This window comes from Cheilinus undulatus, linkage group 15, assembly GCF_018320785.1.
Source record: "Cheilinus undulatus linkage group 15, ASM1832078v1, whole genome shotgun sequence".
NCBI lineage: Eukaryota > Metazoa > Chordata > Actinopteri > Labriformes > Labridae > Cheilinus > Cheilinus undulatus.
The window spans coordinates 45,348,690-45,360,121 of NC_054879.1; the positions used below are offsets into that span (position 1 = coordinate 45,348,690).

Sequence of the window (11,432 nt, forward strand, 5' to 3'; positions counted from 1 at the left end):
AAAAAACTTGGGAAAAAAATTAAACAAGTGGTATGTAATGGCAAAAGGTCGCTTAAATGGGCAAAAAGTGGCAAAAAGTGGTGAAAAGGGGCAAAAAAATTGGATAACAGTGGAATAAATGGGGGAAAAGTGGCAAAAAAAGTTGCAAAATGGCCCCAAAAAAGGAGTATTTAATGGCAAAAGATAGCTGAAATGGGTGAAAAGTGGCAAAAATGGTGAAAATGGCCAAAAAAAGTTTTTTTAAAGGTTTTCGGGGGGGGGAATAATATTTCAGATTAAGACATAAAAGAGCCTCATGTTGAGTATCACTGCTCTACACTATATGCAAACAGATGTTTTTGTGGATTTTTTTTTTTTTTTTACAAAAATCGTACTTTTCTCCCCCATGTATGTGTTTTTCTTATTCAAAACAAGATTAACAAGAAAAGATATGGATCAAAATGTCTTTTCTTTTTTTAAAAGTGATGTATTCCTAGTTTTTTTTATCTAATATGGAGCTCTTTTTAATAAAGAGTGATTTATTACTTGTGTTTGTTAAACAACACATAAGATGGGGAACCTAAAAATAATCGCACATTAAATCGCAATTGCAATATTGGGAAAAATAATCGCAATTAGATTATTTTTGCAAATTGTTCAGCCCTAATTCCAAGTGGTAATGTCTTCAACACCAATCTGAACAATTACAATAACATTCATCCTCATTTCGGACATCATAGGGTGATAAAAACATGCAGGATGAAAAATGAAACCAACAACCAGTTGGCTGGATGTCAGCTGACCCGCTTTACCATCTCTCCTTGTGCCAAACAGTCACATTGCTCGTAGAAACTACTCACAAACAAAAACTCGAGTCTAACTCTTCCAACCAATGCCCTGCTGTCTTTTCAATTCCACACTAAAACCCCCCCCCTGAATGGCTGTCAGCTGTGTGGCAGTGCGTGTCTAGTGCAGTAATGTGAATCACGAGGGGAGTAACAAAGTGATTCCTCTCGGGGTATGTGTAAGAATGAGTGAGTGTGAGGGTGAGTTTGCATATAATCACATTTGCCATATGCACGTCTTCTGTTGGCTGGGAAAAAGACTGTACTTGCATGTCACATCAGAGATGCAGGGAGATAGCCTTTTTTTCTGTACCTGCATGGCAACAGAGGCGACTTGAAGCAGTGCTGCCAGCATCATTCATGCGGGAGATTGGTATGATGAGTGTGAGACATGACCTCAAGTGAATATACATCACAGAAAAATTAATAACGCCACCTTTAACCTTTGATTTTCTTTGCCATGCTATAGCAAGACTGGAACATGACAGGGGAAAAGGATTTTCCATTCTCTTTGCAAGGCATTTATCCATTTTAGTGACAGCTCATGAGAAAATTACAGGTTATTTGAAGACTGAGACACTGGTTTTAGGTTGCATTCAGAACACACTGTGACTACTTTTAACACCATGCATCTTGTTTAAGAGTATGAATCCTGAATGAGTGACAGTGACACCCCTCTTGCTAATTAATTAGGCTAAGGTGCATTCAGTAAGGTAAGTTTTCTATTTATTTAGCAGCTTTCTGCACAATATAGGTGAGAATCCTCTCCTAAAAGGTAGCCTGTGCCATTATTTCACAGCAAAAAGCAATGAATCCTCGGTTCAAAGAAACGCCCCTGCTTAAAATGCAGATTAGGGTCATTAAATATGGCGTAGTTTGAATGTCGCTCGTAAACGTGAGGGTAAAGGTAAGCTTATCTGGTGGGAGCCAAGAGTCTGGATCTCCGCCCCTTTGTCGACCTCACATTCCAGAGATTCCCACACTGTAAGCTCACCTGCCTTTTCTTTCACCTTTTAATAGCATGTCTTCAAGGTTATTAACACAGAAAAAGTGAGTTGCAGTGCTTTTTTTGCTACCGGAAAACTAACGGCGAACATGTTTCCTCCCTTGCACGGCTGCTAGCTAAGTTTTCATCCCCAACGGTTAACATGGAAGACAGCGCGTGAAGGTCCCTCAAAGGTGTGCGCTGTAACGGCGATGAAACGGTCACAAGAACAAGATTAGCCCAGTATTAGATTCACTCCCGCTGAGAGGAAGCCTCAAGAAGTTTCCCCTGTGCTGCGTATATCCAAGAAAAAGCCCACTCACACTTCCCACAGAAAACCCCCGACTTTCTGAGTTCAGGAATCCTCCTGTCTTGCGCACATCTTCCTTTATTTTTTCCCCCCACAGTTATTCCGCAGTAAGTGAAGCAGCGGGAGAGAAGGAGTTACATACCTCAAGAGGAGTGTTGTTAAGCTGGCTGAGCTGCGGCTCGAACTGCATTAGTACAGGTAAGTTCATCGGTAAAGTCCCGTCCTTTAGTCCCATGCATGTGGAAGAGTGAAATGCGCCTCCATAGAGCTACAGCCGAGAGGAGGAGAACGACCCCTTCGCTGCTCCCTGCTTTCACCAGCAGTCCCAGGCAATGCGAGCGTGCATGACGTCAGTGGGAATGTGGGAAAGCGGTGCGCACTCCTGATTGGTCACAACAGAGGCAGGGGGCGTTCCTAAGGAGGGTCGCATTGTTGAATGAGCCAATGACAGAGGAGATGATAGTTTCCTTGGTTACATATTTTGTCAACTTGTACGCTGCACAGAGAGGGATAGCACAAGGTAAGCTAGGATTCAGAGAGAAAATGTTACTTTATTTGCTCTGTACTCGCTCAGCAGACTTGACATGAGTCGAACATGTTGCTTATGATAAATTAAGAGATTCTTTTATAGTTGCAATTATTCCTTTTATTGTAAACATTTTCTGACTTCAGTGTTTTTATGCTAGTTTGTTTGTAAGCTAACTGACAAGCTAAAACAACTGTTGATCCGTCACACATTTCCATTAAACAAGCGGGTCATTCTACAGAGACATGCACTTTTAAGGTACAACATTTTAAACTAATTATTTCTTTTTCTAACACAGTATTAAATAACTTAGTGACTTCATGAATCTGCATTAAAAAACCTTAATGATTGTAATATTTTTTGGCATCAACTCAAGGATAGATAAACCCATATTTAGTCACGTGTGTTACCCTATCCTATTAGCAAAAATAAAGAGTTTTTTGAGAAAAATTATATCTCAATCTCTTTCTCACATTTAGTCAGTCATAGAAGAATGATGTGAGTGCAAAAACAGGACATTGTATTTTACTTGTATAATTCCTCTTTATTTCAAAGTGCCACATAATAATAAGGGTTCATTATTGCAACCATACATTTTCTATAAAAATGAAAATATTTAAGAAATGATCATGAAAAGTTAAGAGATGGTCCTTTGAATCTTGACAAGTAGGATAAACTCACAAAATTATGATAACATACAAAAGGATAACACCAGTGTTGCTATCTAAAAGCTTCATATGAAATCAGAAGATAATTCTAAACAGTTTCTGAAAATTTGTAGAGTCAGTAGTAGGGCTGGACAACTAATTGCAAATTAGATTAAATCGCAGCTGCAATTTTCAAATCACAGAAGGTGCAATATTTCTTTAACCTGAAATTTGTGTCTAAATACCAGTTTAGAACTTGAGCAGCAGCAGTGATGTTATGCATAACATACCATACAGTCATTCTAGTGCCATATTTTTAGAACAGTGTCCCAAAAAAAATCAAATTTTCTTCATTTTTGTGTGTTTTTTTTTTTTTGTTATTAAATATGAGGATTATATAAAAAAATTCAGTCCCTTTAATGCAACAGTTTACATCAAATTTGCAAAATGGGTAAAAAAAAAAATCATCACATTTTGATATTTTTAAAGATTGCTCCACGTAGTTTAATTTAATATTGGGTTATTATATAGTAAAGAATGAATTATTGTTTGTTTTTTTGTAAAATGCATGGCATGAGGAACTTAAGTATTAATCACATTAAATCGCTATCAAATATTGGGTAAAAAAATTGCAATTACATTATTTTCCCAAATCGTTCAGCCCTATTCAGTAGACAAATCCTGGGCATTTAGATCACAAGAAAGAGAAACAGGAAGTCAAGCGATAACCTCAGCATGATTTAAATTTCAAAAGAAATTAGCATTTTGCAATACGACAAGACCAGTGACATGAATCTGAGGGACAGTTACATTTATGATATACAGTATTTTTTCATATCTATTTAATTTTTTGTTTGTTTTTTTCAATGCAAAAATAAATTGTTTTGACCTCCAAATACCTGTGAGCATGGGCCCTGCTACAGTGGTCAGTAGATGTCTGCTTCAAGAATCAGCATGCAACGTTTGACTGATCTGGATAGGACCCGTCGGTTGGGCAACTTCAAGCTGGTGTTCCACAAAACCAAGTCGCAGCATTGTTTGGAGTGAACCCTAGTACCATGTCCAAGCTGAAGGCCAAGTTCCATATAAATGTCAGAGACAGGCCGTGAAGTGGGCATCCCAAGAAGACAACACCCCAAGAATACCATTTGCTCACCCTGTCAGCAAGAACTCTATCCTCCAGGATGACAACACCTGCCCCCACAGAGCGGGGTTTATCAGAGACTACCTCCAGAATTTGGGAGTAGAGAGGATGGAATGTCCTGCCAGCAGTCATGACCTTTAACCCCATTGAACACTTGTGGGATCAGCTTGGGTGTGCTGTTTGTGCCAGAGTGACCAACACAACCACACTGGCTGACTTGCGACAAATGCTGGTTGAAGAATAGGATGCCATCCCACAGCAGTGTGTGACCAGGCTGGTGACCAGCATGAGGAGGCGGAGCCAGGCTGTTGTGGCTGTGTATGGTTCTTCCACACGCTGCTGAGGCTCCTGTTTGTTAAATGAATGAATTGTTAAATTGTCAATATGTCTTGTTTCTTCAAACTTTAATCATCCAATCCACCAAACACCAAACAAGAGTCAATGGCAAATCAGCTGTTTGACATTGGCAGAGAAGATTTGGCATGTTTTTCATGGGCGCATCCCACATACTCAGCTCTGCTGCTCATCCCACAAATGCATGATCTTTACAAATGTGGCATCATTTAAAAGGGTAATAAACAGGCTTTCCAACTGTATAGGATTTATTACCAAGAAGCATTGTTACAACAAAGAAATAATGTACCAAACACAATTGCCTTACTTTTTGTTTTAAGTTTAGATGAATAAATTCATTGATCATCAACTGGCGGCCCGGGGGCTGGAAAGCTTCACATCTGGCCCAAGAGAGACTATTAAATTCAGAAACATAACATTTTTAAGGTTTTTTTATGTCTTTATATCCCTTAACTGTTTAATCAACCCTAAAAATGCTAATTATTGTAACACTTTGATCAGGATTCACTTACATTTGACTCATGTTTTACAGAAATCCATCCGTCGGGCATCATTAGTAAATATGATTCATGAGAAAGACATACTCAAATCTGCAGATTTTTTTGGTCAAATTTCCACATAACACACCCTGCTTGAGATTTAAAAGAAAAGATGTATTTCCTGCATGTGATTTTTATCAGTCAGGACTCAGCGTAGTGGTGTCAAACCCAGCGATGGACAACATAGAAACCCAGAAATATGGAGCTAAAATATCAGAGTCACTTCTTTCTTACTGGCTGCAGTATAGGCAGTAGGGGACATTGTTTATGTCTAAAAACTGAATGAAATACAGATAAAATACTGAAATGATAATAAGTTAATTAGACCAAACTATTTGATATAGCTAATATGATTTAGCATCAGTCAAAATGAATCTGGCCCTTGCATAAATGTAGTTGATGACCTGCGACTTAATTAATTGATCCTTCAATATAGTGTTTGATCATTTGTTTTTACTTTTCTTTTTATTGTAAATTTATTATAAATGCGTTTTGTTGCTGTTATCCTGAAACCTGACCGTTGCATGCCATCTGGTGTTCTGCACCGCAAAAAAAAAGAAGCCTTCTAGACATGAGCAAAAAAAAAAAATAGCAATTATCTCCAATGGACCCAGAACAAAGTCTTTTAATTTAACTCATAGATTAAATCAGTTGCTCCATATTTCACACCAGTCTATTTCACATTGTAAATCTTCACTAAAACAATGCCTGGGTGCCCAAAATTTTTCAAAGTTTAATTCAAAGCAAAGCCAGAAATATGTTCCAGAGACACATCAGATCCCACTGCAGCACCATCTGTCCCTTTTCAAATACCGAGGCTTGTGATAGTCAACTTATTCTTGCAATGTCACACAGACCTTGATGGCAAAGTTTAGTTTTCATGGCTTCATTGCTTCTGCCTTATATTTTCTTGTTAATCATTTGAATTTCCAAACCGTGTATGAAGCCATGCCAGTAAAAGGCTGTCTTTCATCTAGCATTTTTAAAACCACTGAATTTTCCCTCAAAATGATGTATGCCTTTATTTTGCAGGCACCGTCGTGCATGCAAATAAAGCTCCCTGGTGATGAGTGGAAAAGCTCTGCAGGCATTCGTTACAAACTACAGAGCAGAGGATGCGGGTAAGTCAGCACAAGCTGGGTCTGAAACACTGCTGACTTGTGACATAGTGGCCCATTGATCTGCTGAACAGATTTGACCTGGAGTAGCCATGTTGAATTCCCCAGGTACTGTCAGTGCTTTGATGCTTTTGTCAGAGGCAGCCTTGCTTGTGTTTATTCACCTGTCTCTTTGAGTCACAGCTGAACTCCCTAAAACTGTCTGACACAGTTACTTTGCCCTCCGCTATCCCCTTATAAGTTACCCTCCCCTCTGCAGTCTTTTCTCTACTACTCAATAGTGTTCAGCCTTACCCCTGCCTTCACCTTTATTTCTTTCTGTGCTGAAGTCAGCATAAAGACTTGAGTGTAGACTCTAAGAGTGATGATATATTCAACAATTTCAATGATCCTAATTCAGCCATATCATTTGCTTTCGTCCATGCAGAAAAACTGACAGCGCGGATGAAAAATGGTCTCAGCAGCTGCAAGTACAAACCGGCTGAATATGAAAGACTACAAGCCATCATTGATGCCAAGCGCCTGGAGTCTGATCTAATTGGACAAAAGGTAAATTTTGGTTGTAATCAATCTCATGGCCTTGCTTAAAACAGCATCATTATAAAATCAATCCCTGTTAAATTTAATTACATGGTGATTCAGCAGATGGAGAGTGCAATAAAACACTCATATAAATATATTTTTTACAGCAAACAGCCTTCACAAAGGAAAAGCAAAACCTGACTTAATATGAGGTGATAAAACAGCATGTTTCTAATTGAGGAAAATAGCAAAACTTCTCTTTGCACTTCACATGAAATAAAGTGGTTTCATACCTCTTAAATGATTATTGCATAACCCTTGTAGTTTGTTTGAGCACATGAAGCAGAGCAGTAATATCACCGCCATACACAATAGCATTTCCAGGTTCATGAATATTCATTTGGCTGCCTGGGGTTTTCTTTAAAACTGATTGAACTTCATACTTGACTCTAAGCAGAGTTAAAAGTTAATGCCAGGGGCAGCAGAGATAAGGCTGTTAGACCTGCAGTGTTTTAATTGGTAAACTGTAGCAGAAGTCTTTTAGTATCATTATGGTCACCCATGGCTCCTTCCAGCACGGCTCTCTGCATAACCCAGATAAGACTATGTTCACGTATGGTTGCCCTGCTGAGAGGCAGGCTTTCTGAGCATCTCCCATTGCTGATGTGATAGAAGGTAAATAAATGACCATGAGTGGCCTCAAGCATGGGATCATTTTTGCTCTCCAGGAAGTGACTGGAAGCATTAGTAGATAGGAAAAGTCTAAAATTTTACCTCTCGATAAGATCTCTTACCCACAGCGCTGCAGCGAAATCGTAAAAAGAAGAGAGGGAAATACATTATTAAAGCTTCCCTACGGTCAAATAAAATCCCTGTAAAAACTGTAAACAATTAAAAAAAAAGAAAAAGGAGATAGAGATTTTTCTAATAACTGTACAGTGAATATAATTTGATGACTTACAATCAGTAGTTGTTCCTTGAAATAGAGTGCTGGTCACTCAGAAAATCACTCCAGGCCTTAGTATTAATTAAGCTTTATTTTGGGGTTAAGTTTAACTAAAGTGAATCAGATCAAATGTTATTTTATCATTTAAGATAAACAAAATGTAAATATGCCTCATATAATTTCAATCAAATTGAGTAAACATAATATAAGTGAAGCTTTATTTTTGAGTAAAGTGTAATTAAAATACATCAAATTAAATGTTCAAATAATAATAACTAAAACCAATGTACACCCAGTGTACAGTGGTTAACAAATTTATTAAACCACCCTAACCCTAACCAAACTAAGGTTTATGCCACAGCTGCCCTAAATTAACAGCATTGGTAATTACCAAAATCATTTTTATATTTCTGCAATAGTTAATACACCAATATGTAGAAGCTCTTTAACCCAAATGATATTTTTAATGCTAAAATAGAATTATTATTGTTATCCATGAATTTTCAAATTTACTGATTATAAAAAACTTATAAAATAGTAAAGCACATTAATATTTCTTGATTGATATGTCAAATTATAGTTATTTACTTGCATTCCTGAACAGAAAAATTAGTTTTAGTGGTTGAATGTTATGCTTGATTCATTTTTTGACTTCTTAGAGAAGCCCAGTGAGCCGGCTCAAATTTGGGTGAATTCAGTTTGAAATTCCTCATTCCTGTTCAAAATGGTAAAACGTGGAGAGCTGACTGAAAATGAAAGAGTCTGCATTAAAGCACTTCATGATGCTGGATGGTCTCTGAGACAAATATGACAGGTGGTCTAATGAATTTGTTAAGCACTGTATATGCTTTGTATAAACTCAATTAAAACAATTGGAGTAACTCTATGTGATCAGGTGGGTTTGCTCCATCACTGAAAGGTGGCAGACAGCATAAATGTATGCAGCCTTCTCAGATATGTGCCTGTCAACAATCCTGTCTCTGCAGCTCTGCAGCTCTGCAGCTCTGCAGCTCTGCAGCTCCTCTGACCTCAGAATTTTTTGGGGTTTTGCTCTGATATCATTGTCAGCTGTGAGGCCTTCTATACAGAGGTGTGTGCCTCTCCAAATCATGTCCAAACGATTTCATTTACCACAGCTGGACTCCAATAAAGGCGTAGGAACATCCCAGCAAAGATCCACAGAAAAGGGAGGAACCTGAGCTTAATTTCAAGTGTTTTAGCAAAGGGTCTGCATATTATCTCATTGTGATATTTTAGTTTTTATTTTTGACAAATTTTCAAAAATTCTGTTTTCACTTTTTCATGATAGGGCACTGAGTGTACAGTGCTTGACAAATTTATTAGACCACCTGTCATAAAAACGAGAAAATTTAAATATCTTAGAAGTCTTTCAAAAACTTGTGTAAAACTAAAAGCTTAAACTAAAAACGTTTTACCATTTTGAACAGGAATGAGGAATTTCCAACTGAATTCACCTTTTTATACCCAAATTTGAGCCGGCTCACTGGGCTCCTCTGAGAAGTCAGAAATGAATCAAGCATAACATTCAACCACTAAAACTCATTTTTCTGTTCAGGAATGCCAGTAAACAACTATCATTTGACATATTAATCAAGAAGTAATAATGTACTTTACTATTTTTTCAGTTTTTTTTGTAAATCAGTAAATTTGAAAATTCATGGATAACAATAATAATTCTATTTTAGCATTAAAAATATCATTTGGGTTAAAGAGCTTCTACATATTGGTGTATTAACTATTGCAGAAATATAAAAATGATTTTGGTAATTACCAATGCTGTTAATTTAGGGCAGCTGTGGCATAAACCTTACTATGGGTGGTGGTCTAATAAATTTGTTAAGCACTGTAGATCAATGAGAATAAAATGATTTTTTTAAGCATCAGGCTTCAACACAACAACATTTTTTTTAAAAGTGAAGGGGGTCTGAGCACTTGCTGCATGCACTGTTTATAAAGACTTTAGACCTGAGCATCACGATCCTGAAATTGAACAAGACTTATTAACTCTTATTTATAATATATTTGTAGAAAACATGACAACCAACAAGAGTCTAAGCCCTTTTTTAATCTTGCTGTTCTCGGGTCATTATTTCATCTGACTGGCTTCCTCCCATGGCTGTGGGCATGAAGGGGACTGAGCTTTATTGGCACCTCTCTGACCCTGAGGTTTATTTTGGGAGGGAGAAGTTACAACGTTACACATCTCAGTTTGTGCAGATATTTGACTCAGTGTAGTTCCATTAAACCTTTACCTATCATCAGCCTGACAAGAGGTTTTAAAAGCCAACATTACCTCCTTGTTTGGAATGCATTTGTAGTTTCTTCTGATTATTTGGGATCAGTAGGACCTGATATGTATAAAACCTGAGCCTTGTCTCTGAACAGGAAGTAATTTTCACCCAAAAAATAATGTTATTTTTATTTTTTATTTTTATTTATTTTGAGTGTGTTTCTGCCAGTAGACAGGGGGCAGTGCAGTCAGTCAGAAATGGTGTCAGTCATTCAGACGTACAGCATAGTCCTTTTACTTATGATGCACCACAAGAGCTTATCAAGGCCAGATATGAGCTAAATTTCTGAAAATTTCATTCATTTTTGAATGATTAGAGATTACAAAAACATTTAAAGATCCCCCCAAATTACCTACAATTTCTAGGACATAACCAAAAATTTTGTGAAAATTCAAAAATCCCTTAAAAACTTCCAAAATGTTCTAGAATATACCCCAAATGCTCCATTAAGCTTTTTTTGAAAAAGCCAAAAGAGTTGTATAAAATTTTCATTAGAAAATAATAAAAATTTTTGGAATTTTTTTAACAGATTTTTGAACATTTCAGGGGACAAAAAAAACAAACCAAAATGTACAAATTAATTCTCAGAAAGTTCAATGGAAAATTTCAAAAATTCCAAACATATTCCCCAAAAAATTCAAACAAATTCCCTACCCAAATGTCCGGCCAAACGCCCAAAAAATTACAAATAAATTCCTCACATTTCCATGAAAATACCAAAAACAATTCACAGCACCCACAAAAGGAACTTTAAATCAAACTCTCCAAAATTAACAAACATATTCCCAAAAATTCTAAAAATAATTCCTGAAAATTTCAAAGTGAATTCTTCATACATGCCCTGCAAATGCCTCAAACTTTTATGGGAATTCTGGACAATTATCTCTAAAATTCTCAGGCAGAATTTACTGCTGTGTAGGTAGGTCAAAAGGCACTAGTTTAGCTCAGTGGTAGAGCAGGCGCCTATGTACGGATACCGTGGTCCCTCACGCACTGGCTGTTGGATCTATTCCCGGTCTCGGCGTGTGTTTGGTCCATGTCTTCCTGCTCCCTCTCCCCATATTTCCTGTCTCTCTACAGCTGTCCTATCTAAATAAGGCCAAAAAAGCCCAAAAACAACCAAAAAAAAGTAACAATGTCCTCATCTGTGCACACAGGGTCTCAGGAGGATAAGGGGAAACAGCCTAAAACAGGATGGCAAAGCT

The 11,432-nt window shown here is 37.3% G+C and overlaps 2 protein-coding genes across 5 annotated transcripts in view; one reads left to right on the plus strand and one right to left on the minus strand.

The window, feature by feature from the left end:
• Positions 1-2,433, minus strand: part of pkp4 (plakophilin 4) — a 142,602-nt gene extending 140,169 nt beyond the window's left edge. For all 4 annotated transcript variants that reach the window (XM_041807007.1, XM_041807004.1, XM_041807008.1 and 1 more), the window contains exon 1: positions 2,262-2,433. The gene's annotated coding sequence lies outside the window, so the exon portion shown is untranslated. The remainder of the gene's footprint in view (positions 1-2,261) is intronic.
• A 3,926-nt stretch (positions 2,434-6,359) lies between these two features.
• LOC121522876 (coiled-coil domain-containing protein 148-like) overlaps positions 6,360-11,432 on the plus strand; it is a 51,804-nt gene continuing 46,731 nt past the window's right edge. Inside the window, exons 1-2 of the mRNA XM_041807549.1 lie at positions 6,360-6,450; positions 6,875-6,996. Coding sequence (XP_041663483.1) covers positions 6,396-6,450; positions 6,875-6,996 — 177 coding nt within the window. The 5' untranslated portion in view covers positions 6,360-6,395. The remainder of the gene's footprint in view (positions 6,451-6,874; positions 6,997-11,432) is intronic.